The sequence below is a fragment of the Microtus oregoni genome, unplaced genomic scaffold (assembly GCF_018167655.1).
Source record: "Microtus oregoni isolate MIOR12 unplaced genomic scaffold, Mior012 000048F_ref0000485, whole genome shotgun sequence".
In the NCBI taxonomy this organism is placed as follows: Eukaryota; Metazoa; Chordata; class Mammalia; order Rodentia; family Cricetidae; genus Microtus; species Microtus oregoni.
In genome coordinates, this window is record NW_024543222.1 from 15,428,702 (window position 1) to 15,456,484 (window position 27,783).

At 37.0% G+C, this 27,783-nt stretch overlaps 1 protein-coding gene across 7 annotated transcripts in view; it reads left to right on the forward strand.

Annotated features, from left to right (window-relative positions):
* Positions 1-27,783, forward strand: part of Kansl1 (KAT8 regulatory NSL complex subunit 1) — a 122,872-nt gene that overhangs the window by 75,440 nt on the left and 19,649 nt on the right. For 5 of the 7 annotated variants that reach the window (XM_041635736.1, XM_041635735.1, XM_041635740.1 and 2 more), the window contains 4 exons: positions 12,340-12,481; positions 18,938-19,036; positions 23,560-23,675; positions 25,174-25,369. In XM_041635736.1, the coding sequence (XP_041491670.1) occupies positions 12,340-12,481; positions 18,938-19,036; positions 23,560-23,675; positions 25,174-25,369 (553 nt within the window). The remainder of the gene's footprint in view (positions 1-12,339; positions 12,482-18,937; positions 19,037-23,559; positions 23,676-25,173; positions 25,370-27,783) is intronic. The other 2 variants (XM_041635739.1, XM_041635741.1) reach the window with 1 other exon arrangement.

Sequence of the window (27,783 nt, forward strand, 5' to 3'; positions counted from 1 at the left end):
TCCTCTATTAATTAAATTGTTGATATTGTTAAGGAGTCTCATGGTTGACCCTTATCTGGCTAAATTGAGTCATTAATTTAAACATGTCTCTGGTTCATCATTTAAGAAACTAATAGAAATTATTCGACCTTGCCTCAGAGCTCCTGAATGAGAAACTTGGGTTGGAGACCTTGTATAGGGTTTCTTGTTCATATTACTTCAGCGGATAAGACATAAAAATTAGTCAATTTTTTAGAACAAAAATGGTTTTTAGGGCTGGAGAGATGGCTCAGTGGTTAAGAGCATTGCCTGCTCTTCCAAAGGTCCTGAGTTCAATTCCCAGCAACCACATGGTGGCTCATAACCATCTGTAAAGAGGTCTGGCGCCCTCTTCTGGCCTTCAGGCATACAGACAGAATATTGTATACATAATAAATAAACAAATATAAAAAAAATGGTTTTTAAACTGTAGAGTATGTTCAGATCTGAATGAATCGGCTGCTGTTTTATTGTAATCATTAAGAGCTTTGCAGGTAAAATGATTGGGATCTTGTCTTTATAATGACTTCTAGTTGAGAGTGCTGGCTCATTTACACCTGTAATCAAAGTACTTGGGAAACTGAGGCAGAATTGCCTCAAGTTTGAGTACAACTTGGGCTACACAGTTTAAGCATCTTCGTCTTAATCCCACCCCAAAGCTTCTAAAACTTGCAGTCATTTGAAAAAAAGATTAACATTTGTGGAGGCCAAAAGAACACTCAGGTACAAGCAAATAACAGGAGCTATGTAAATAGGAATCTTAACTTGGAGATTTTTTCTGTAGGAGTTTTAAAATGTGAGGGTAGGCCTGGAGAAGATGGTTCTGCAGTTAAAAGAGCACTGGCCGCTTTTACAGACCATCTGTGTTCAATTTCTAGCACCCACGTGATAGTTCACAACTGTCTGTAACTTCAGTTCCAAGGGATTTGACATCCTCTTCTGTCTGGCTTCTTTGGGCACCAAGCATACATGTGATGTATATGCTTTCCTGTAGGCAAGAACAAGTTAACCTTCTATCTCAGATCATCCTTGGTTAGATTTTTTATGTGGGAGCATTTTTGGTCATGTAACAAAACTTTGTTAAGGTTTCTTTTGATAAGTGTTATGTTCTTTAGAAGAAATTGCTGTTTCTAAAATGGTTATAGCAGCATTTCTATGAAACATAGCAGATGGCCATTTTTTTTTAACTTTTTTCAATTCATCAAGCAAAAATGTTGCTTTCTTGCATGTGTGCACAGAGGTCAAAACGAACAGACTACTTGACATTGCTTCACAAAGCTTAAACATGCATCATATGTCTCTGTGTGGTCTAATTTTGCTTAGGTGTTCTATGTCTTATTTGAATATAAAGTCCCCACCACCCCAACTCTGAGACCCTTGACATATCATGCATTTCCCTTAAAATATAGTCCGCTCCACTCTATCCACCATGCAGGTTTCAGTTGATACTTTGGATAATAAATAACATAGAGGAATCTTTGTAGATTCTCATATAAATCTGGTGTCATAATTCTAACATTTCATGCTATTATCTGTCCTCTACTACTCAAAAAAAATCTTAATAACCTAACAATAGGATTCTTACATTCTTACCTCCTAAAATCACTGCTCCTAAATGATAGTTATTTAAATATTTGCTAATGGTAGTGAGGGTTGAGAGAATTGAAAATGTGTTAACTTCTTGGCTGAATAATCTACCAGCATACACACATCTCATTTTAACATCAGAGTTAATATGGTAAAACACAATTCTTGAACGGTGTGTCAGCATTGTAAAAACACCAATGGAATGGGCTTGCTATTACTACAAACACCTCTAGTAAGCTGTAACTTAGTAGAAAGGAAAATGAGGATAAACTAAGAGAAAATTTGAAAAAAACGTTCTTTCCTCTGTCTTGGATTTTTATTTATTTATTTTTTTATTTAAGGGTTATTTTACACCAGGCAAATTAGTCTTTCCTCTTGACTCATATCTTATTCCTCAGCCTATAAATTGGAAGGAAGTGGTTAATGTTAATTGAAGCTAGGTTTTATCATCTAGGGTGGAATTTTTAAATTATAAAGACCAAGGCTTAAGAAAGTCAGAGTTGATGTTGGGCTGTGTTGGCGCACTCCTTTGATTCCAGTATTCAAGAGTCAGAGGCTGGTGGATCTCTGGGAGTTTCAAGGCCAGCTTGGTCTACAGAATGAGTTCCAGGACAGTCATGGCTACTCTATCTTGAAAACAACAGCAAAAGGTCAGAGATGTAAGTAAACTAAAAACATCAGTTTCAGAGCTAAGGAGATGGTTCACTGGTTAAGAGCACTGGCTGCTATTCCTAAGCACCTGGGTTCAATTCCCAGCACCCACCCACGTGGTTGCTCACAACTGTCTGCAGCTCCAGTTCTAGAGAATCTGGCACCTTCACACGGGCATGCATTCAGGCAAAATACCAAGAAACATAAAATAAAAATAAATAAATCTTTAAAAACAGAACCCTGTTTTTTGGATTTGTCTGTTAGAAATTTCTTTCATCTTATTCTTTCACCTTTTTCTCTTTACCTTTTAAGATAAAGAATTGAAGCCAAGGTTATCGTTATTACATGTTCTTATCTAATATACACACTGCATTGATAGTAGGATTTCATCATTTTATGAATAACATAACTATGAGGCATAACTATTGCTGTTATTTCCAAAGGTCAATTTACAGCTCTAGAATCATAAAAAGTAAAAAGTGGAAACATTGCTTGAACATTATTTTAATTCTACTTTGTATTTCACACTGCTTTTAAATATACTTGTTTTTGCTTCCCCTGGAGTTAGTAACTGTGAGATTTCCTCCTCTTACCTTTTAGTCACTCTTTTACTGGGATACTGGCAGCTGTATTCTTTGCATGTTCTGGAACAGCCTCAGTTTTGCTTACTTTTTTTCTTTTGGTTTCATGAATTCTAAACAAGATTCCAGGCTTTCTTTCTCATACTCTTGGAAGCCTTTGAAATAACTTAACCTGCCATTATTGGTTGAACATAGCTTTACTTAGGATTTCTATTAAGACTCGGAAGTATTTGATTGATTGTTTATTATAGATATAGTGTTCTACCTGTATATATGTTTGCATGCCAGAAGAGGGCATCGAATCTCATAGATATTTGTGAGCTGTTATGTACAGACTTTTGGAAGAAACAGCCAGTGTTCTTAACCTGAGCAATCTTTTCAGTCCTTACTTTGGATTTCTTAATTGGGTTTTTCTTTGGTGGATTATAAAGAAAGAACTGGAGGCAGGATTGTAAATGGGATTAAAAAAACAAACAAACTCAGACATATCACCCTGAAGTCCTGGCATATTTATTGTTGCTTTAATGTAATTTTTTTGCTATATCTCAAGGAAGAGAAATAAAATTCAACCAGTCATGTTCTTTTATTATTATTTTTATTTACATATTTAGCTAGTTTAGTTTTTATTATTTAATGTATATGAGTATTTTTCCTGTTTGTGTCTCTGTGCACCACATGCGGGCCTAATGCCTGAGGAGGCAGAGAACCCACCATGTGGGTGTTGGGAATTGAACCTGTGTCCTTTGCAACAAGTGCCCTTAATCACTGAGCCAACTTATCAGCCCAAAGTCCTTTATTGTACTTCCTAAATTTTCCTTCTTGAGTAAAACTAGGTGACTTGATTAGAGGTAGTACCAGAGCCAGGTGTTTGTGATGTAGTGCAGAATTTAGGTTTTGTTGTTACTTTTAGCGAGATCAGTAACTTTCTGTAATTTATCTTGGATAAAAATATGTTACTTTGGGCTGGAGAGATGGCTCAGTGGTTAAGAGCATTGCCTGCTCTTCCAAAGGTCCTTAGTTCAATTCCCGGCAACCACATGGTAGCTCACAACCATCTTTAAAGAGGTCTGGTCCCCTCTTCTGGCCTGCAGACATGCACACAGACAGAATATTGTATACACAATAAATAAATAAATATTTTTTTAAAAAAAATATGTTGCTTTGTATTGTTCTGCAGATTTGGGCAGTACTGGCAGGCATTGATGGGGTTTATGAAAGTGCATAGTTTTGATGATGATAATAATCCTATATAGATTTATGGCCTACTAATAAATTGAGTGAACGGGATAATACAGCAAATTCTCACTTCACTGTTAGCAAAAATCAGATCATTTCGCACTTTCTGTCTTAAAAATGGTATTGCTGCTATGTATTCAATTTTAACCCTACCAGCAAAAGGTGAATCTTTGTGAGTTAGAGGCCAACGTAATCTGTATGGCATGTTTCAGGACAGTAAGGCTACATACTGTCTCAGGGATAAATATATTTATATGTTTGTGTTGGAGGATGTCTTGCTGTTTATTAGGCAGCCTAAGCTATCTTCAAATTCATGACCCTCCTAATTTAGTGCTTTTGCATTTGGTTTTGTCGAGACAGGGTTTCTCTGTAGCTTTAGAGCCTGTCTAAGAACTAGCTCTTATAGATCAGTCTGGCCTCAAACTCAGAGGTCCACCTGCTTCTGCCTCCCGAGTGCTGGGATTAAAGGCATGCGCCACCAGTACCTGGCAGCGCTTTTTTATTTGGGTAATTTTCAACTGTGGTGATACAGTAGAAAAGATGTCATTGATGGTTTTCAGAATCTACTGTATAATTTTTAGAAAAACAGAAGAACCCTGGTCCTCACATTGAAAGATTACTTAGTGGTTCTTCTAACAAAATATTTCCACTGACTGTACCATTCAAGATGATTTTAAGTACCAAAGGAACCTCAGAATAAGAACTAAAAACAAAAACTAATACTTTACTTTTTTTATTTGGACTCATTAACCTAACATTAAGATGAATCTTATATTTGCAAAGGGAAATAGGTATTTTCAGCATATAGTTTTAGACTGATTATAGAGCTTGTTTTTATGACCTTTTTCTCCTCAAATATTCTATGTTGTTTTGGTAGAATATCCTCAGAGGTATATAGTAATACTCTCCTAAATCTGTGAAGACTATTAAAACAGAAGTTCAGGTAAACTACAAAGAAACCTATTATTATTTATAAACCAGAACTAGTTTTAGTTGGCTATATTGAAATTTGTTATCTTTCAGTATGTTTTTAAACATACTTAAAGTGTTTTGCTTTTTTCCTCTAACTGGCATGACAACATACAAGAAAAAAAAAACTTTGTTGTTGTTGTTAAAATACATAAACTCAGAGATAGCAAATAAATTTCATCTCTTGTTGTAGGATGTGGGATTCTCCTCTGTATGCTGTGAATAACATTGATTAGTAAAGAAGCTGGCTTAGCCTGATAGGGTAGAACAGAGCTAGGCGGGGCAAACTAAACTGAATGTTGGGAGAAAGAAGGTAACGTTAGGGAGAAGCCATATAGCCCCACCGCTGGAGACAGACACTGAAACTTTACCGAATAAGCCACAGCCTTGTGGCAGTACAGAAGTTAATAGAGATAGGTTAAATTAATACGTAAGAGCTAGCCAAAACGAAGCTAGACTTAATAGGCCAAGCAGTGATCTAATTAATACAGTTTCTGTGTGGTTATTTCAGGAGTCTGGGGAGCTGGGAACAAACAAGAGGCTTCCACTCTATTAATTAAATCACTGCTTGACCCATTAGCTCTAGTCTCTTATTGAGTAACTCTTACATCTTAATTTAATCCATCTCCATTAATCTGTGCATCACCATAAGGCCGTGGCCTACCAGCAGTCTCAGTGTGTCTGTTTCTGTCAGACTCCATGGTTTCTCACTGACTCTCCCTCCTTTCTCCCAGCATTCAGTTTAGCTTTCCCCACCTACGTCTATTCTACTCTGCACAGGCCCAAGACAGTTCTTTATTAACCAATGGTATTCATAGCATACAGAGGGGAATTCCACATTACCTTCCCTTTTCTGTTTAAATAAGAAGGTTTTAACTTTAACATAGAAAAATTACATACAACAAAATAGGTATCAAGCAAGAATTAGTTATAATATTTATATCTACTTTATCTTTTATCATATCTAAGGAAAACTATATTCCTCAACTCCATCAAAGACTCCAGAAGGATATAATAATACCTAAGTAAACAGGAAGTTAATTGTAAGCAACTTCAAAAACTTTAGAATTGACAGAAACATCTCTCTGCCTGGACAGTCACCCAAAGTTCTTCTGTGATATTGGAGCATCTATCTTCAGCCTACAGGCCCCATAATATCCAGCAAACTTTTCCATGAAGCAGGAAATTTCAAAGACAGTTCCTGCCTATATTGGCAGTTTGTCAGTAACTTTGTTCTGTGTCCTGCAGACTGTCTGGCAGACTCTTTCAGGAAGCAGGAACCCCAAAGAATTGTCTCACCTTTAGGCAAATTTAGCAGTCATTTCTCTGTGGGTCCTGTAAGTCTCGTCAAGCAGTTCAGGCAAGAGCATTTTCTTCCAAATGGCTAGCCAATGCCATAAAGAGCCTCTGCAATGGCCATCTTCCTCCTGAAGTAATTGGTGCTGCCAGGAGCAGATGTGTCTCATGTCATGAAAAGTCCTATATTCTAAAGGTCTCTGAAAGATTTGAGAAATTCCTATCTATCTCTATATATCTAGAAAATCTAACATGATTAGAAGCTTGACTATTGTAGATGATTTTCTATTAACCTATATTTCTTAATTATACATTGCATTCTTAAATGAGCTGCACAAACACAATACCTTATCAAGATCAAAAATATACATAAAACAAAATTGATCTTAAATTTGTACCAATAAACCAAGATCCATACAAATGAAAGTCTCTATAGCATATCTCCTTTTAAATGTAAGCAAACATTTATAAACAATATTGGGGAATGTGGCTGTAATTCTCTCCAAACTGCTTCCTGCTGTTTGTTGGGCAAAGTAATTTGGGCGCCGGGTGTCTTGGACCATCAAACCATATTAGTCTGGAAGGATTCCACAGGTTCTCATCCTCTTTGGAAACAAAAGAAGAACCTCTTTGCCAAAGCAACATATCCTTACACCTAAATTTTGAAGGCACGATAATACCTTTAAAAAATATAAATATATATATATATATATATATATATAATTTAGCTCCTTCGTAGTCAAAAAATTCAAAGGAAGCACAAACAGTATACATAATCCAGACTCTGTATTTTCAATTTTTACATGGCTTACTGGTTTTACTCTATTACTTTTAATATTTATTATCATTACTTCTTTAATCTATGACTCTCTGTAATCTGTCTCTTTAAAGACTTTTTTTTTCTAAACCTTTTACTTCCATTTATGACTCTCTATACTCTCTTCTCACAAGCCTGCATACATTTTTTTAAACACCGTGGCCCATTTAGAGGTTTTTATGTCGGAATCTGTCCTTTTGTATATCTGTAATCCTTTTCTGATCAAAACTGCTTTTTTTTATGCTAAGTAGGTGTGGCTTGGATCAACAAGGCCCTGCCTGCTTGCTCCTATACCAGCAGTTCTAAAGCCTGCAGTTTGTCTTCTGTTAAAGGCCACTGTTTAACCCATGTTGGTTTCTCAGTTAACCATTTTAAATGTAGGGCTGTTGGTACCTGTACCTCTAAAGGTTTGCTGTTGCTTTGTGTTCTTGTACAGCCTGAGTGGCTGGTGACTTTTGTGTATAGTACCTTATTTTAATTATCCTTTCCAGAGTCTCTGGGATTGCAGGAATGTTAATCTGGGTATTCCATTGCTGCAGCAGGTCACAACCCCATAAATTAATTCACTGGATTTTACCCACATATGGCCTCAGCCTTCCTCTCTGTCCTTCTGGCCTTATGCATTCAACTGATCTCGTGCTTTGTTTCACTTGAGATAGGGTTCCAGTTCCTAGGAATTGAACGTGTGTCTCTTCAAAGAGGCCAATTTGGATGCCAAGATTCTGGAGTCGTGTTACTCACGTCCACACCTGTATCTACCAAACCCACAATTACAATATCATTTACGTGCACTCTTAGTTCATCATCTTGAAGAATCAACCAGCCCTTGGAATTCTCCTGTATTTGTTGTTAAAAAGAAATCTGGTAAATGGAGAATGGTGACAGATATAAGAGCTGTCAACCAGGTAACTCAACCTGTGGGCCCTTTACAAAGAATTCCTCTGCTTTCTCTATTACCAAAAGGATAGTTATTATAGTTATTGGGATCACTTATAGGGATATCACTTAAGTTATTGAGTTAAAAGATTGTTTCTTCACTATACCTTTACAAGAAAAGACAGAGAAAAAATTTCATTCTGAGTGCCTACTTACACTAATTCTCAGCCTACTAGGAGATACCAGTGAACCGTCCTTCCACAGGGAATGCTCACATTGGGCGCTAGATGAAGATGGACTCTAAAAAGAAATCCCACAATAGCTCAGAATTAAGTATAATAAAAGGTTATTTATTTAGGGGTGTGTAACAGGAGGAGCGGGCCTGCTTTTGGTCCTGGCCACCCTGCTAGCTTACACCCGAAATAATCACACAGAAATTGTATGAATTAAATCACTGCCTGGCCCACTATCTCTAGCCCCTTATTGGCTTTTTTTTTTTTTTTTTTTTTTCGAGACAGGGTTTCTCCGTAGCTTTTGGTTCCTGTCCTGGAACTAGCTCTTGTAGACCAGGCTGGCCTCGAACTTGCAGAGATCTGCCTGCCTCTGCCTCCCAAGTGCTGGGATTAAAGATGTGCGCCACCATCGCCCGGCTTTATTGGCTGATTTTTACATCTTAATTTAAACCATTTTTGTTAATCTGTGTATTGCCACATAACTGTGGCTTTCTAGCAAGATTCTAACCAGCTTCTGTCCCAGGCAGGAGATCAGGGGTTTTCTCTGTCTGCCCTTCTTCTCAGCATTCAGTTCTGTCTACTCTGCCTACCTAAGTGCTGCCCTATCAAAAGACCAAGGCAGTTTTTTTATTCAACCAATGAAAGCAACACATAGACAGAAGAACCTCCTACACCATTTTTCCTTTTTCTGTTTAAACAAAACGGAAGGCTTTAACTTTAACATAGTAAAATTACATATAACAAAACAGTTATCAAGCAAGAATTACAGTTACAATATTTATATTTTATCTTTTATAATAACTAAGGAAAACAATATTTATAAATTCTAAAATTCCACCAAAAACTCCAGAAGGATATAATATTACTTTAACAGAAAGTACATTATAAGCAACTTTCAAAACTCTTGAAATGACAGAGACATCTCATTTCCTGGACAGTCATCCAAAGTTTTTTTGTACCTTTGGGGCATCCATCTTTAGCCTATAGGCCCATAGTATCCAGCAGAGATTTTTATGAAGCAGGAAGTTTTAAAGACAGTTTAGTCACTTTTTTTGTGTGTCCTGCAGAATGTCTCGCAGACTCTTATGAAGCAGGAACCCCGAAGGATCATCTCACCTTTTGGCAAGTTTAGCAGTCATCTCTTTGCGGGTACTGCATGTTCAGTGAACCAGTCCAGGCAAGAGCAGTTTCTTGCCCAAATGGCTGGCAAACTCCATAAGGAGTCTCTTTGATGTCCATCTTCCTCTTGAAGTAGATTGGTGCTGCCAGGAGCAGATATGCCTCATTGTCATGATAAGTCCTAAGTTAGTAAAACATTTTAAATGCCATATTCTGTAGTCTTTGAAAGATATGAAGAATGTCTATCTGAAATATATCTATGCATATCTAGAAAATCTAACATGACTACAAACTTGACTATTATAGATGATTATCCATTAACAATCTATATTTCTTAATTATTACATTTTTCAATGAACTACACAACCACAATACCTTAATCAAGATCAGAAATACATATAACAAAATTGACCTTAAATTTATATCAATTAATCAAGATTTATACTAATGCAAATTATTCATATCTATATCCTCCTACACCAGGGGTAGACTCACAGATAACGCTCCTCTGCATGAATGGGGAACAGGAACCAAATCCAGCAGCTGGAAGAGAAAGAGAATGTATGCTTTACATTGGCGTTTATAGCATAAGAGGCCACACCCAAGTGGGTGGGTAACTTAAAGGCTACTGGCTATAGCAGTCTCTCTTGGATAGTTTAAAGTGATTCATGTTTTGGAACAGTTTCTTGAGAAGACTTGGAGGCTTATGAGCTCAGATCAGGATCATTGTCAAGAGACTGCCTGGATTCTTCATCCACCAACTGTGACAGTGACCCTGATTCTGTTACATGTCAGCTCCAAGTATATTTTTATACATTTTAATTGATCTGTAAGAATAATAGTCTGTGTATGTGCGCGCACGCACGTGCCTGTGTGTCGTGTTTCCCCATGTTTTCTCATTCTGTATTGTTGAAATTAGGCATTGGTTTATACTGTAATTGCTAACTAGTATTACGTTAAATTTTTTTTTAACGTATTTCTTTAATGATGGTGTGTATCTGTGATAACATTTACAGCTGATTTTTGCTTTTATGTGAATTTTCCATTTAGCATTGTCTTAAGATCTAGTCATGTCGATATAGAACTCTGGTTGATTTTATTTTTATTACTATAAAAAATTTTAAGGAATAAACTATAATTTATTTGCCTTCATTAGCAGAATTTGATTACATAATGCACCTATTTCCTCGTGCACGCCTCAGAAGCATATATATTATATATGAATATTTGAGACTTAGAACAGGTAAGAATTATCAAATAAGACACAGAAACACAAAGTTTCAACATAACAAAAATGTAGTGAACAGAGTTAAAGGACAAGCACTTGTTAGTAGAGATTGTTGAGTCAAGCATACTAAATATTCACTATTTATGTGTGTATGTGTGTTCTCAGAAGCAGAATTTCTTTGTGATTGGGCTTGTACTTTTTTTTTTAACCTAGCCAAATTACTCTTGAAAACGGTATGAATAAGTGTTGTTTAACTTTGTTCACTAAGTTTTTGTTGTATGTTCAAACTTTGATTGTATTTCTGTGTCTTACTTGAAAATTCTTACCTGTTCTAAGTCTCAAATACTTATTTTTATATTTTAAGATTGACTATAGGAGAAAAGCAACTTCACAACCCAGAATCATGGCAGCAAGTCATAACAAAACATGATTTTAATTTTGTCCACGTAAAGAGCTGACAATTCATGTATCCACCTATCAATTTTGGTAGTCTGTATTGTGTTCTTTTGGTCTTCTGTTCATCTTACACTGCCATAAGTATTACCACTTTATAATAAGTCTGTAATACCTGATCATTCAAGTTTTGATCATACTTCACTTTTCTGAATTCCTGCTCTCTGCTTCCAATTAAAACTATTTTGTAGGGTCTAGTAAGGGGGCACCGTAGTTTTGAGAGCACTGGATACTCTTTAGAAGACTTGGATTTGATTCCCAGCACTCAAATGGTGGCTCACGGGGAACTCAACTCCTTCGCTGGCCTTCATGAATATCAGACATGCACACTATGAGTAGACATATGTGCAGATAAAAACATCCGTACACATAAAATAAAAAATTTTAAATGTCCACCCCTTTCCCCAATATAGCACACAACTTTAACTCTGCCATAAGGCTGGATGATGAGGAATTCAAGGTCATCCTTAGGTGTATAGCAAGTTTAAGACCAACTTGAAATACATGAGACCCTGCCTCTAAAGAGCAGCAGCAGCAATATCAAAAACCCAAGCAAATCAGTTTTTAAACTTAATTGAGATTTTTTTAAAAAGTATATTTTATAATTTATGTAAATTATTTATGGCTTTCTGAGTTTTATCTGTAAAATTTCTATAATGGCTTTCATTCAGGTTATGATTCTGGCTAAGAATATGAAGCTTTCTTCTCTGCTATGAAGTTTTATATATTTATCTTTATTCAGGAAGTTTGAATTTCTGTAGCTGTAATAATTTTTAATGGCTTCTTAGATTAGAAAAAATTGTTATTAAACTGGATGTTGTAGCATACACTTTTAATCTCAGAACTAGGGAGGCAGAAGCGGGTGAATCTCTCTTAGTTCGAGGCCAGATAGAGCTACATAGGGAGACCCTGCTTCAAAATAAACATAGATGATAGGTAGGTAGGTAGGTAGGTAGGTAGGAAGAATGAATTTAAGAAGTTTTATTAAGATACTGTTTTAACAAAGAAAATGTCTTTTATCTCCTGAGAATCTAAAGCAATTTCAGGAAAAACTTGGTCTCCCAGTATCAGGGTATAATAAACACCTCTACTTAGTTTTACCTCTACTTAAATTAGCTTTGGAAGGAAAGTGGATTGTCTGTTTTGGTTGTTTTTTTTTTGTCTGTCTTTACATCATAGTTAGTTTGTATAAGAATCTACCCACTCTGTTCCTCTTCCCATTTGGTATAGATAGTAATGCGGCTCTTGGATTTCACTCAGTTTATTTTCTTGTAGGAAACGCAGATCTGAATGGAGATGGGCTGCAGACCGAGCAGCTATTGTCAGTCGCTGGAACTGGCTTCAGGCCCATGTTTCTGACTTGGAATATCGAATTCGTCAGCAAACGGATATTTATAAACAGATACGTGCTAATAAGGTAAGGGATACATTTCTGGTGTTTTCTGATGAGTTTAAAATCTTCCATTACCTCTTTTTTTCCACCTCTTACCATTCTTTCAATAACTCTTTAACAATATCAAAATACATAGTTTAACTACTTGACCTAATAGTTTAATGGTCTAAGCCTGATGGTACTATAGTGTAGCTCAGAAAATAGAATGTAACGTTCACTTGACATGTGATTAGAAACAATGGAATCTGGTCCAATATGATAAAAAAAAAAGGGGGGCTGGAGAGATGGCTCAGCTGTTAAGACCATTGCCTGCTCTTCCAAAGGTCCTGAGTTCAATTCCCAGCAACCACATGGTGGCTCACAACCATCTGTAATGAAGTCTGGTGCCCTCTTCTGGCCTTCAGGCATACATGCAGAAAGAATATTGTATATATAATAAATAAATATTTAAATAAATAAATAAATATTAAAAATATGATAAAGATACCATATAATATAACTACAGACTATCTGTCTATTTCATTTTGAGAAAGGCATGAAGTCTGCTGCTTTTTCATTTTGCTTATTTGATTAGACATATTCTCTATTATTGCTAGGCTTCTCTTTTTGGCAAAAAAATTCAATAAAAGCTTATCAAAAACTTAGATAAAACATAAGAATTTTATTTTCTATTTGCAGAGGACTGATTATCTTTACAGTGACATTGAGCAGTGTTTCTTCTTATAAAGCTGTATTGGAAAAAATATTTTCCGTTTGTTTTGAATTTTACTTGAGAAATTATGCATAGGAAGCAAATCCCTCAACAAATACTGAGTGCTTACCATGTACCCACAGTGGTTTCTGGTAGGATATATTAGAGAACAAACGTCCTGCTTTCATGGTGCTTACATTCTTCTTGCAAAGCATTTTTTATAATAGTTTGATGTTGAGGGCCAACTCAAGTCATCAGACTTGGTTGACAAGCCCATTAATCTGCTAAGTTAGATCATCAGTCTCATGCAAACATTTTAAAGCTCAAGATGGAGGCTGAAGAGATGGCTCAGCGGTTAATAGTGTTTCCTGCTCTTCTGAAAGCATTCCTAGTATTCATGTTTGGCTTCACATCTACCTGTCACTTTAGCTACGAAAAGTAAGGTGCCTTTTGGCCTCTGAGAGTATACATGCATATACTTATGCTTATTACTAAGTCTTTTACAAATAGTGTGGGAGCTGCATGGCCAGTGCATAGCCTAGATAAAGCCTAATGCTCTTTAAAATGCCCTATGCTTGTAAAAAGTCTTTTAAAAAAACTGTGCACAAGTGTACACACAAAAGCGTATGCGCTCCAAAGCAACACTTTAGGTGAGTTCCTTAGATGCTGCCCATCTTTTCTTTTGAGACAAAGAGTCATTTGCGTCTGTCCTAGAGCTTGCTAACCAGAGCTAGCAGACCAGAACCCTGGGGTTCTGCTCATCTCTGCCATTCTCGTACCTCTAGGATTTTAAGACTGCCCCACTATACTTGACTTTCTATTTTGTTTTATTTACTTTTTTATGTGTGGGCCTTTGACAGTTGAACTCAAACAAGTTCATCAAAGACATAGCTTAAAGTACTCTTGTTCCCTGAATAACGTCTCTTTAAAAAAAAAAATCAATGGGGGCAAAACTAAAATATATTCCAGTGTTAGTAAATATTTTAGTTTCTTTAAGTGGTTGTCACGGGAATTTTTTTAAATGCTTGGCATAGATTGTGAAGTGGGGTAGAAGCTAAGAAACTGTGCCTATCCCAAGTAAATTACTGTGTCACAGACACCTTTTCAGTGTCTACTTGGAGGCTTTTACAGCTAATAAGTTAAGTGTGAATTTATATATTTGAGAATGAGTTTCCTGAGGCTAGTATAATACAGTCATTTTTGTTGCTTCTCCTATTTTACATACATTCAATGCATGTGCGTACATGTATGTTTTATAGTCTCCATTATAAAATTGATCCATTGTTACTTTGTATACCGTAAATATTTCAGCTCGACCTAGGGAATTAATAGCAATTATGAAATACATCTTGATTAAAATACCTAACAGACAGCCTGTGTCTTGCTCAAGAATCATATAAAGCTTGAAGGGACAGCAAGTCTACATATGGCATGTACCATATACATATCATGCATGTAACATGCACACACAAATTAGGTAAATAACTATAAAGTATACAAAAATTGTTGTATTTACTGTCCACACTGAAGAGCATATCTTCACTTGATGTCATCTACAAAGATACTGCTTTGAAATAACTGCACAACCTCAGATTCTCAGCATGAATTTTGAAGGGGTAATCATCAACTGTGCCTAGCAGCTAACTCTTAAAACTTTCTTCAATTATACATTACATGAATTTGATTTTTATATAGCACTATAATACGGACTTTTTTATTTTTGAGTGTTCCAGGTCCCCCTATCATAAGTATTTTAATGTTCTCCATGTTCATCTTGATTAATTAGTTTGGTGATTCTGAGGGTTAAATTCTCCACCTTTGCATATTCTGCACAATGACTAAGATTGTGCTCTATCTTCAAGGTCTCACTAAGTAACCCAGGTTGTCATTAACTCATTTAGTAGCCTAGACATGGGCTTGAACCATAAGATCCAACTCACACTTTAATTTTTATTTAATTTATTCCATAGTTTTAAATATAAAGAAATGAAAGGTCATTTAAATGAACACACAGAGCTGAGATTTGAGTGCCCATCTCCAGAGCTGTTGTTCACTTTAGCAATTATTTTAATTGTTTACTTTTTTACGCACAAAGGGGGAGGATATTTTTCACCTGTGATAGTAGAATATGGCAAACTGTAGAAAAACAAGTATGCTAAGTCCTGCTAAAATTTGCTGTCATGATTTGCCAAGCTTGCATGAATTATATCTCCCCCTTTATGAGATAAGTTTATGCTTGGTGATAGCTATTGAGTTGTAAATTTGTCTTTGAGTACAGTAGGGAACATGAAATTTTGTAAGTATTTGTCACATTTAAGCATTAATTTTGTTGCAGATTAGAAAACTCAGTTACATTTTCTGCCATCCTTTCCTTCACGAGGTGCCATTTAGCTCAGACTTGCTTCTACTTAGCTGGGTAACCAAGGATGACCGTGAATGGCTGATCCTCCTGCCTCTGCCTTCCACATACTCGTTAAAGGTGTCTGCAATCATTTGGCTTTTAGTTTTTGTTTTTATGATGGTACTGTGTTGTGTGTTTAGGTTTTTAATCAGTCTCTTACTGTGTAGCACACTCTAGCCTAGACCTAAACTTTGTAACTCAGCTTATCCTCAGGTTTGGCTGAAGTTCTCTCTGCCTCTTTAGTTACTAGGGATTATAGAGGTGTGTGTGTATATATATATATATCTCACTACTCCTGATTTACTTTGCTTATATATTAATATTTCTTTCCTCCTTTTCTTTCTTTGAGACTGGGTTTCTCTGTAACGTCGTTAATCTTGGAACTCTTCATCTGTAGACCAGGCTGGCCATGAACTCAAGAGATCAGTCTCTGCTGGGATTAAAGGCATTTATCCTTAACTACCGCCTGACTGATTTCACCTTTCTTTTGTTTTTCTTTCGAAAGATATTTTTATGATTTATTTAACTTTATTTTATGTACATTGGTGTGAAGGTGTCAGATCCCGTGGAACTGGATTTATAGACAGTTGTGAGCTGCCATGTGAGTGCTAGGAATTGAACCCGGGTCTTCTGGAAGAACAGTCAGTGCTCTTAACTGCTGAGCCATCTCTAGCAGCATCTGTAATTTGACGTTCATGCTCTTTCTTATGTAGAAGTTCATTCACGCATCTTTAAGTTCCAGAGGTGATATCTCTGGGTAGAGGCTTATATCAGACAGATAATTATAAACTATCTTCACAATATTTTCTTTTTAACACATTCTGTATGTTCTTTTGTTCTTTTCATCATTTCAACACGTATTGAAATTTCACATATAGTAATTAAAACTGAGGAAAAGCATAGAGACCAAGCTGGGTTTGGTGTTAACAGCAACTTCTTTTCCATAAGCAATCTTGAGCGTCCATTACCATTTTTTTATTCTTCCTGATTTGTCATCTGTGAAATTATACATCAGTTATTATAATGTAAGAAAAATTTTGAAGATAGATTAAAATGAAACCAAACCTAGCGGTGCCAGGCAAAGAGAAACAGGTTGGTCTCTGAGTTTGAAGCCAATTTGGTCTAAAAAGTGATTTCCAGTTCAGGCAGGGCTACACAGAGAAACTGTCTCCGTGGGAAATAAGAAAAAAGGGGTGGGGGTGGATACAGAAAGAGCTAAATCAGGTGTGTGGCGGCTTAGGCCTGTAATTTTAGCACTTAGACTGAGGCACATGGGCGTGCAATACACACACTGGATTTAATAAGATGGAAGGGAGATGAGTGGAATCAGCTGAAGACTTATACTTTAATAATTTATTTGACTATACACCTTTGTGGTCTCTCCCAATTCTTAATCTTTTGGTCCTTGTTTAAAAACAAATTAACCTAGATGAATGTGATGGTACATATCTTCAATTCCAACCTCTTAAAGGCTGAGATGGGAGAATTGTGAGTTCAGAGCCAGCATGAACTGCTTCAAGATCTTGTCTTGATTCCCCCATTAATCACCACTCCAAATACTTATCGCAGCCTCATGAGTTTCTTTTTGTTTTCTGAGATGGGTCTCATATCCTAAACTGGCCTTGAACTGGAATTCCGTCCAAGTTCTGAGATGATAAGCATTACCATTGTGTGCCGTTTAGATGGAATATTTTTCGGAAATAATGCACAAGAACACTGCCTTTTGCAAAAAGTTTTTTAACTTTTAAGTGATAAGGTTTAGGGGGTCTGTTTATATTTAACAAAATAGTAAGAAAGTATTTTTAAGATTTATGTTTTTTGAGACAGTCCTTTTATTGGCCAGAAGAATGATCTTGAATTTGTGGCCTTCCTCTTGCCTCATCTTCCTCAATGCTCTATTGTTGTGTATGAGCCATTATACTCAGATGGAAGTTTCTCTTAAATTTCATTTATGTGTATGAGTATTTTGCCTATATTTCTGTGCATCACTAGTGTGCCTAGTTCCCACAGAGACCAGAAGAAGGCACTGCATCACCAGGAACTGTAGTTACAGACAGTTGTAAGCTATCATATGTGTACTGGAAATTTAAACATGAGTCCTTTGGAAGAGCAGCCAGTGTCAAGAGGGAGAAGTAATGGGGATAGGGAGAGACAGAGACATAAGATCCCCTGGAGAAGCTGGTGAGCTAGACTGGCCCAAATTGACAAGCTCCGGGTTCAATGAGGGACTCTGCTTCTTTAAAATGTAGGGGGATTGAGAAAGACAACTTGACATTAACTTCATTAGATGCATTCATGCACACTTACTACACATACACACATGCCAGATAAAGCAAAGCTACTAATGTTTGGTTTCAATGCTAAGTCTTATTATGTATTTCAGTTGGGCCTCAAACTCAAGATCTTCTTGACTCCGGCCTCCCAAGTACTGGAATCATAGGCATGTTCCACTAGCTAACTGAAAAACTTAATTTTGTTTGCTGTCATAACTTCTTTCATATGATAATTATAAAGCCTGGATTTGAAATCGTTAAGCACAGACTCAATTTTAGGCATTATTTAGTTTCCAAGGAATCTACATTTGGGACGTGTTTTAAGAAGTTTGTTGTTCAGTTGCACAGACTATTCCATTTGTCCTTTTTTATTTTATTTTTTTTTTTTTGTGCTCAGATAAAGTTCTTTAAGTTCATGAATTCATTATTCACAAAAGTAGCCCAGTGTAGTAATTATACACATTTATGATCAATTTAACTGAAAACCTTCCGTTGCTCATGTTAACCTAATAAAATCTAGTTGATTATTTATCAGGTACAATAAAATACTCTGATAAGATTCTAGATCTGGTAGGTCAGAATAAAAGGAACGACAGGTGAATGAGGGTAAAGGAAAAGGAGGGTGTGAGCGTCTAAATCTTTCTTTTAAATTTACATTTATTTGTAGGTGTGCCCACACATATATGCACACATATGCCACAGTCAGAACTTATAGGCCAAAGGACAGCTGATAGAATCAGCTCTCTTCTTCATGTATATCATTAGGCATAGCAACAAGCTCCCCTACTTATTGAATCATCTCTCTGGCTTAGATCTGAATCCCAACATCTTGCTGAATTTGTCACTGTTCTCAACTTTTTGTTGAAGCCTTTTTGACAAGGTTAGAATCCAAGGCCTTGCCCAGAAGGGTTAAAGTGCTCTATCACTGAGCTGTACCTGAAACCCTGAAAAAAATCTCAGGAGAGTAAAGCTACTGCTTTTCCAGGCTATTTTTGAGCCATAGGTTAAGAGAAAAGACCTGGTTAACAAATTCCCTGCCCCTACCAATTTCAGATTAATTCCTAAGCTTGCAGTTTATACCGCTCACACTGTTTTTTCTACTCTTTGTCCTACAGGGGTTGATAGTCCTTGGGGAGGCACCTTTCCCAGACCATACAACAGACTTATTTTCACTTAGTTCTGAGGTGAAGACAGATCATGGGACTGATAAATTGGTAAGTATAAAAGATAGAAAGGGGGGAAAGAAATAAGGTAGCTCTTAACAGGTCAAGCAATTGTAACCAGCTCAAACACAAGGTTACAGAGTAGTGGTTGAAATCAGGGCACCATACAGGTAACATGTGCATACAGTTTTGATAGGGTAACTCTTCTGGACCAGTATAGTGCCAAGAAGCTGCTGAGAGGGAGTTAGTTTTTTCCAGGGGAAGGCCACACATTCAGAAGAATACAGACAGCACAGTTGAACTTGGGGGAGGGGCTGGGAGTTCGAGATAGAGTCTCTCTTACATAGTCCTGACTGTCCTGGAACTCATTATATAGATCAGGTTTACCTTGAATACACAGACCCTCCTGCCTCATCTTCCCAGAGTGCTGAGGTTAAAACACCTGGCTCTTTTTTTTTTTTTTAAGGATACCAATTTGGATGTGTAAGAAAGGAAAGAGTGGGCCTGGGAGGAGATGGACAGGTGTGTGTGGGTGTGGATGTATGATCAAACACTGTACAAAATTCTCAAAGAACAAATAAAAGAGCAAAGGGGAAAATACTGGATTAGAGAATACCGCAGAAATACCAAAAACACTTTTGTGAATGATTCTTATTTTGTAATAAGAATAAAACTATCATCTTAATAATCTTTTACATTATTGGATCCTATTTCATTTCTTTATCCTTTCTCCTTAAAAAGGTACTGACTTTTATGAATAGTAACATTACTTGGTAGAAGTTTCAGTGTCTTTGAAAACTATAGACTTTGTTAATGTTTTCTTTTGGCTATGCTTCCCAATAGATGAACGAGACTTTCTGGATGGTGGTGGTTGTTGTTGCTTAAGTTAAACTAAGGAGTTTGCTTTCATCTGCAACCCAAAATACTTTATCATCATTTATTTTCTGTTATTATTAGTGTGAACTCAGGATTTGGTGAAATAAAGTATTTTTCCCAAGGAAGAGCTTAGAGATGTTTGAATGTTTGGTTGGTCTTTACCTGGTTCTGCTACTTTGGTTCTGCTTGCTTGTCTCGACCTGATTTTTTGGGCAGTGGTGGCTCATGCCTTCATCCCAGCACTTGGAGGTAGGGGCAGACAGATCTCTGTGAGTTCCAGGCCAGGTCTACAGATCTAATTCCAGGACAGCCAGGGGTACACAGAGAAACCCTGTTTCTTAACAAGCGAACAAAAAAAGAATGGAGAACCGAGTCTCACTAAGTTTAGCAGGCTGGCTTTGAACTCTGTTGGTTACCTTTCCTGTTGCTGTGATCAGCTAAACTGATGAAAGAATGCTCATACTTCCAGGGTATACGGTGTCATGGCACAGAACTCAGGGAGCCTGTGACATAAGTAGTCAACATATTCCATCAGCTGTCTTGAAGTCAAAAGCCATAGATTCTGGTGCTTAGTTAGCTCTCTCTTTTATGAAGTCTAGAACCCTATCCCAGGGAATGGAACCACTCACTAGTTAGCCTAATTAAAACAATTCATATATAGGCCTATCCAACCCCCAAGAAACCTATATATCTTTTTTTTTAATTTTATTTATTTATGTATTATGTATACAATATTCTGTCTATGTGTATGCCTGCAGGCCAGAAGAGGGCACCAGACCTCATTACAGATGGTTATGAGCCACCATGTGATTGCTGGGAATTGAACTCAGGACCTTGGGAAGAGCAGGCAATGCTCTTAACCACTGTGCAGTCGCTCCAGGCCCCCCCCCCCCCAATATATCTTTTTTTTTTTTTTTTTAAAATGCACACCCAAGAGGGCTGGAGAGATAGCTTAGGTTAGGAACACAGGCTGTTCTTCCAGAGGATTGAAGTTAGATTCCCAGCATCTATGTGGAGGCTCACAACCATCTATGACTCCAGTCCAAAGGGATCCAGTGCTTTCTGCCCTCTGCAGGGCGTGCTTGCACATGCAGGCAAGACACTTATACATATAAAATAAAAATGAATAAATCTTAAAACTAAAAAAAGAAAGGGCAAAACCAAGATGAACAATAGAATTCAAATATCAACGTTTGTCTTCTGGAAAGATAGTAAAGTTAGTAGGTCGTTATTAATACAAAAGAGAAAAGATAAAATTGCCAACATAAAGACTTAACACTACAGATTTTACAAATAATAAAATTTTGCCGGGCGGTGGTGGCGCACGCCTTTAATCCCAGCACTAGGGAGGCAGAGGCAGGCGGATCTCTGTGAGTTCGAGGCCAGCCTGGTCTACAAGAGCTAGTTCCAGGACAGGAACCAAAAGCTACGGAGAAACCCTGTCTCGAAAAATCAAAAAAAAAAGAAAAGAAAAGAAAAAGAAACAAATAATAAAATTTTATAAACAGCTTAGTGCTGCTTTGGCAACATAGATGAAATATTCAGTTTCTTTAAGAGATACAGTTTCGAGATTGACTGCCCCTTTATTTTATCTCTCCCCATCAATAAACATCAAATAGAGAAGATGGTAATTTTGCATATAACTCATGTTCCCATGTATACTTTTGTCTCTTAAATAACATTTAAATAGCTTCTAATACATAATATAACATACATTGTGTGTAAATACAGTGTTGAGGGAATAATAACCCCAAAAGCCTGTGAATGTTCAGTACAGATAGGTTTCTTCTATTTTCTATTCATTGTGTGTTGACTCAATAGTGGTAACATTTGTGGTTACAGTGAACCAAATATAAATAAAGGAATAGCCATATTTTTGTTTAAGAAATTGAATTTGTATTTGCAAATTTTTTTTCAAAATAGCTTAATTCCAGTGTATCCAAAACTCATGGGGAAAAAAGTAGAAGGGAAGCCGGGCGGTGGTGGCGCACGCCTTTAATCCCAGCACTCGGGAGGCAGAGGCAGGTGGATCTCTGTGAGTTCGAGGCCAGCCTGGTCTACAAGAGCTAGTTCCAGGACAGGAACCAAAAAGCTACAGAGAAACCCTGTCTTGAAAATCAAAAAAAAAAAAAAAAAAAAAGTAGAAGGGAAAATTTCTAGCCATAGTAACAGATCAAACGAATGGATATAACAGAACGTGTCATGAACAACGAAAAGGTTTCTATTGGTGCATCATTAGAGTTAGAAGCCAGCTGGATAGTCTTGTTTCAAAAAAAACAAAATTGTCTTGAACAAGTAAGAATGCTTGCCACCAAGCCTGATGACCTGAATTCAATACTTGGGACTCGTGTGGTGGAAAAAAGGAAAACTCCCACAGGGTGTCTTCTGGCCTCTACATGTGTCCTTTGGTGTGCACTCACTCACATACAAATAAATGTAATTTAAAAATAAAATTGACAGCGAGCTGTGACTAGAAGCAAACTTCCTCAGAAAAGTATACTCACTATAAAACATACTGCATTTTTGCCTGTATAGAAGGAATGTTGCAAAGGCATTGTACTTTGTCATGGCTAGTGCACAAGTCATTCAAACTGGAAAAGACAAAGCAAAACTTTTGAAATCCTTATGCAGAAGTTTTCAAAAGCATAAGTCCTTTTATATAAAAGTCTCGAGATAAAAGATCAATGTACTAAATTCAGTTGCATTTCAACTTATTGGCAGCAAGTAACTAAATAATTTCCATCAGGAAACCTAAAGTAAAGAAGTGGTGACACAAACCTTTAATCCCAGCACTTGGGAGGCAGATTCAGACAGAGCTCTTGAGTTTGAGGCCAGCCTGGTCTACAGAGCAAGTAAGTTCCAGCACAGCCATGGCTACACAGAGAGACCCTGTCTCGAAAAATCTAAACAAACAAATAAATAAATAGAAAGAAATGTAAAGCTGGGTATATGATAGTATATCCTATGCTAGATAGGAATAGAAAATCAGAGTTCAAGGTCAGCCTGACTGTATAGTCAGTTTGAGGCCAGCCTAGGATACATGAGACTGTCCAAAAGAAGGAATTGGGGGAGGAAGGGAAGAAAAAAAAAAAACAGAACAGAGAGAATGGCACATGTGTGCAGTGAGTTACTTTTAATCAAATGTTAAGATCCCTTAGGAGTGTGGCTCAGCCAAGTTATATAACAGCCCTTACGTGAAGAAAGCTAATGAAATTTTACAAAGCAATTGTTTTGTTCTGAGGCAGGTGTATCAGCATAGGTCAAGTTAAATATTAGAGTCTCAGTCCCACTGCTTCAGCCTCTGAAGTGCTATGATTACAAACAACTGTCATTACATAGAATAATGTCTTTCTTTGTCATTCAGTTATTTTATTTAAGTCATATACTTGTTTTTAATGTTCCCATCTTCTCTACTTCATTAATTAATTTATTGATTGATTGTGTATGCAATATTCTATCTGTGTGTGTGCCTGCAGGCCAGAAGGGGGCACCAGACCTTATTACAGATGGTTGTGAGCCACCATGTGGTTGCTAGGAATTGAACTCAGGACCTTTGGAAGAGTAGACAATGCTCTTAACCTCTGAGCCATCTCTCCAGCCCCCACATTTTGTTTTTCAAGTTCCATGTCAGAGATTTCAGTGAAATGGTGTTGCAGGGGTTAGTGCTAATGTGCTTTTTATTTCTTTTCTTTACTCAGATTGAGTCTGTTTCTCAGCCTTCAGAAAACCATGGTATTCCTGTTAGTCATATTTCAGAGTCCTTGTCTACCAAATCATGTGGAGCACTGAGACCTGTCAATGGGGTTGTTAACAGGTAATTTTTATCTCCTTTACTTCTCATGCTTAATGCCCATGTATGTAAAAGTTGAATTTGGCCAGTTGTAGTGGCACACACCAGTAGGATTTGGTGAAAGAGGCGGAGGTGGGAAGATCACGAGTTCAAGGCCAGAATGGGCTAAAGAAATTGGGGTGGGGGGGGGGGGCAGATGTTGGTGATGCATACCTTTAAATCCCAGCACTCAAGATGCAGAGGCAGGCAGATGTCTGAATTCAAGGCAAGCTTGGTCTACAAAATGAGTTTCAGGACACGTTCCAAAGATACACAGAGAAACTCTGTCTCAAAAAATAAAAAAGTTGGAGTTAGGAAAGAATAAAGGGGGAAAAAAATGTATGGTTCAATAAAATCAGTTTTTAAAAAATGCAAAAAAAAAAAAAAAAAGGAATTTGGAGTGCCTAGTTATTCCCAGCCAGGGCTGACTAAAGCAACCCTATTATTGAGTAATACTTTGTGTGTCTTACACTGTGCCCAAGGTTTTTGTTTTTTTGTTTTTTCTCTTTAGACAGGGATTCTCTGTAGCCCTGATTGGCCCAGAACTCACTCTGTAGACCAGGCTAGCCTCGAACTCAAAGATCAACCTGCATCTACCTCCCAATACCAAGTTATTTTATTTAGTACATGTATGTAATCCTTTGTACCTACCGTTGTCTGACTGGTCATGGCGTCAACAAAAATCCTATAGTTAAATTGTGTGAAGATTCCTAAGTTCCCTGTGCATGTGAATAAAATATTATTTATCTTTAGAATTCATTATCACAGGAGAACTGTTTTTTATTTATTTATTTTTATTTTATATGCATTGGTGTTTTTGCCGTGGGTTTTGGGTTCCCTGGAACTGGAATTACAGGCAGTTGTGAGCTGCCATGTGAGTGCTGGGAGTTGAACCTGGGTTTTCTGGAAGAATAACTAGTGCTCTTAACCACTGAGCTATCTCTCCAGCCCCAGGAGAACTGTTTTTAACACTGTTCATTAATGTTTGCAAAATTGGCTGGTCCATTGTGTTCTCTGCTTTTAATCCCAGCATTCGGGAAGCAGAGGCAAACAGATCTCTGTGAGTTCGAGGCCAACCTGGCCTACAAAGTGAGTTCCAGGATGGCCAGAGCTATTACACAGAGAAACCGTATCTCCAAAAACAACACCAAAAAAAACTCCAAAACAAATTTGCAAAATTGTTATTAATTATAATTTTTTCTATAGTTTTTGTTAGACATATTTCTGTTATGGGAGAAAAGCTAACAATGAATACTTGAGTTTATTGACTTTTGCACCTTTCAGACATGATAGGTGTTGTGCACTGAGAGCCTTATGAGTAGGCACACACAGAGATAAGTGTGTGCTCTCATCCAGAGTTGACCTGCTCCTGTAAAAGAAGACCTGTTTGTGTCTTTGAACATTTGAAAGTCAGGAAATGGAGCCCACATTAGAGGTTTTGTTTCCTCTGTGTTTTGAAATGTATCTTCCTCCCTTTTTGTAGTCTTCAGCCTGTCCTGGCGGACCATGTTCCAGGTGATAGCTCTGATGCTGAGGAACAATTACATAAAAAGCAACGGCTGAATTTAGTTTCTTCATCATCTGATGGCACCTGTGTGGCAGCCCGAACAAGGCCTGTAGTGAGCTGTAAGAAGCGGAGGCTTGTTAGGCCCAGCAGCATTGTTCCTCTTTCTAAGAAGGTGAGTACTCGCAAGATCAGTCTCTTCTCAACCTCACTCCATTTACCTAATGCTTTTCAAAGTAGGTTAGCCCCCAAGGTTTCTTGAGAGCCTTAAAAAAGTACTAAGTTCCTAAACCTGCTCCTCCCTAGAGCTTGGTTTAGTTTGTTTGGAGTTAGGATTGAAATTATTTTTCCCTTTTAATTTTGAGTTAGCATGCCATGTTTGATGTGGCAGTTTCACATGTATACTTTGTTCATTGGGAGGTCTTGTTTTTCAAAAAGCTCTTAGATGACTGCAGCCAGATTTGAAATCTCCTGGCTTGAGTTTTGAAACAAAAGAAGAGTCTCTGGAAGTTTTTAAGTGCTGCCGTGAACACTTCTGTTTCTCACCTGTACTGTTTTTGCTGAAATCAACAGTGTTAACCAGGTGTGGTGGAGCAGTATGCCCTCTTAACCACCTCTAGCTCCTTCCTCCCACCTTTAAATTTGGAGACAAGAAAAGAATTTTGTTTAGTAGTCTGTGTGTTAGTATGTGTTCCCTGTGTGTTGCCTGGTGTACTCAGATCAGAAAAGGATGAAGGATCCCTTTGGGCTTGGGTATAGATGGTTGTAAATCACCCTCCTAGGTCCTGGAAACTGAACATACTCTTTCTTTCAAAAAAGAATCATTACAATTTTTTTTCCTTGTTATTTTCTTCAATCCTCCTTTCTTCCTTTGCTCTTTGCTGCTTTCTTTGTGCTTTTGAGACAGTAGCTGTTAGTTGGCCCAGGCCGGTCTTGAACTCCTAGACCTCCTACCTTTACTTCCTAGGTCTGAAAATGAAGTTATATGCCACCTTGCCCAGCTTCCAATACAGTTTCCAAATATCTATTACTAAACATATGTTCATGTTCACAGAAAATAGAGGTGACTAGATAATTGTGATAAGCTTTTGATTATTTAGTCTTTGAATAGCAGGGTTTATTTTTGAAACTTATGAAATCTATATAATGTGTATATTGGAGTATCTGGCTGGTAAGTTACTAGGACAGAGTGTTTTTTCCTTTATGAATTCTTTTGTTCTTATGTATTTACTCCTTTGTAAAATTTTTGTTGAACTTTGAACTGTCCTAGGTATTGATGATACAATTACTAGATAAAAATGAAAATTCTTACTCATGAATTTGTGGTCCTCCTGCCTCAGCCTACTGGGTTGCTGAGATAACAGGACTGTACCATGTTTTGATACTTCTGGGGTTCTTATTTTTAGATTTATTTTTACTTTATGTGTGTGGATGTTTTGTGTACATGTCTATCGTTTGTAGATATTAATACTGCTGTTAGAACAAAGGTTTCAGTAAAATAAACTTACTGGAAATAGTCTAAAATGAGACTTAACCATAAATTATAAAGTATAAAAGGTCTTGAATTCCAGACTATTGTTTTGAACTTTAGCCTCTTAGATTTTAAGTTTTAAAATTGACAGGATGTATCACAAACTCTTTGTTCGAATACAAATTCAAAGATTTATTTTTGAGCCCCAATCTAGATATTGGGGATGAATTAGGAAAGAGAATGGGAACTGAAAAGGGACATAACAGTAGTAATCCTGTAATCCCAACACTCAGAATACAGAGGCAAGTGAGTTTGAAGCCAGCCTGGTCTACAGAGTTCCAGGACAGGCTCAAAAAAAAGTCTAAATAAATAAATAGCACAAAGAAAGCTTTTTGCCATCAAGCATAACTATAGTTCTTTTTGTTGTTGTTTAAAAAGTTCTATGGGTACTAGAAAGGTGGCTCGGGTTAAAAGGACCTGGGTTCAATTCCCAACATTCACATGCTAAAAAGTTCTGTAAATGTCATAGATTTTTAATGGTACTTATATGGAAGTGAACTTAGGTTTCTGGAAGAGCAACCATTGCTCTTAACTGATAAACCATCTCTTCAGCTTTTGTTTTTGTTTTTGTTTTTTTCTGAAAATCTTTTATTTTAATTGAGAGGTGTATTGGTGACTGGTTGGTTCATTGGTTGGTTTGATTTTGTATTTTGTTTAAGGTTTTTGGTTGTTTGATTAGTTACAATCTTGAAGTCCTGATTAACTGAGTAGGATGGATAATTTTGTCTTGAAACAGTAATTGTGTTTACAACAATGTATTCAGTATCATTTTTAGTAGTATTGAACATTGCAGCTTACTAGACTTTTCCCCTTCAATTTACCTAACCTAATCTTTGTATTTAGACCCTCTGTGCAACCTATATTCAGACAGAAGCAGTTGTAGAATGTTGATAAAGACCACATTGTTCTTAAGTACTGAAGACATGTCTTTGAAGGGGCTGTGAGTATAGTTCAGGGGCGCTGATCCAGTTATTCTAGGGGTAAGGGAACATTGAGCACTTCCAAAGACAGGCAGACAGTCTCAGTCTGTCTGTCTGTCTGTCTGTCTCTCTCTCTCT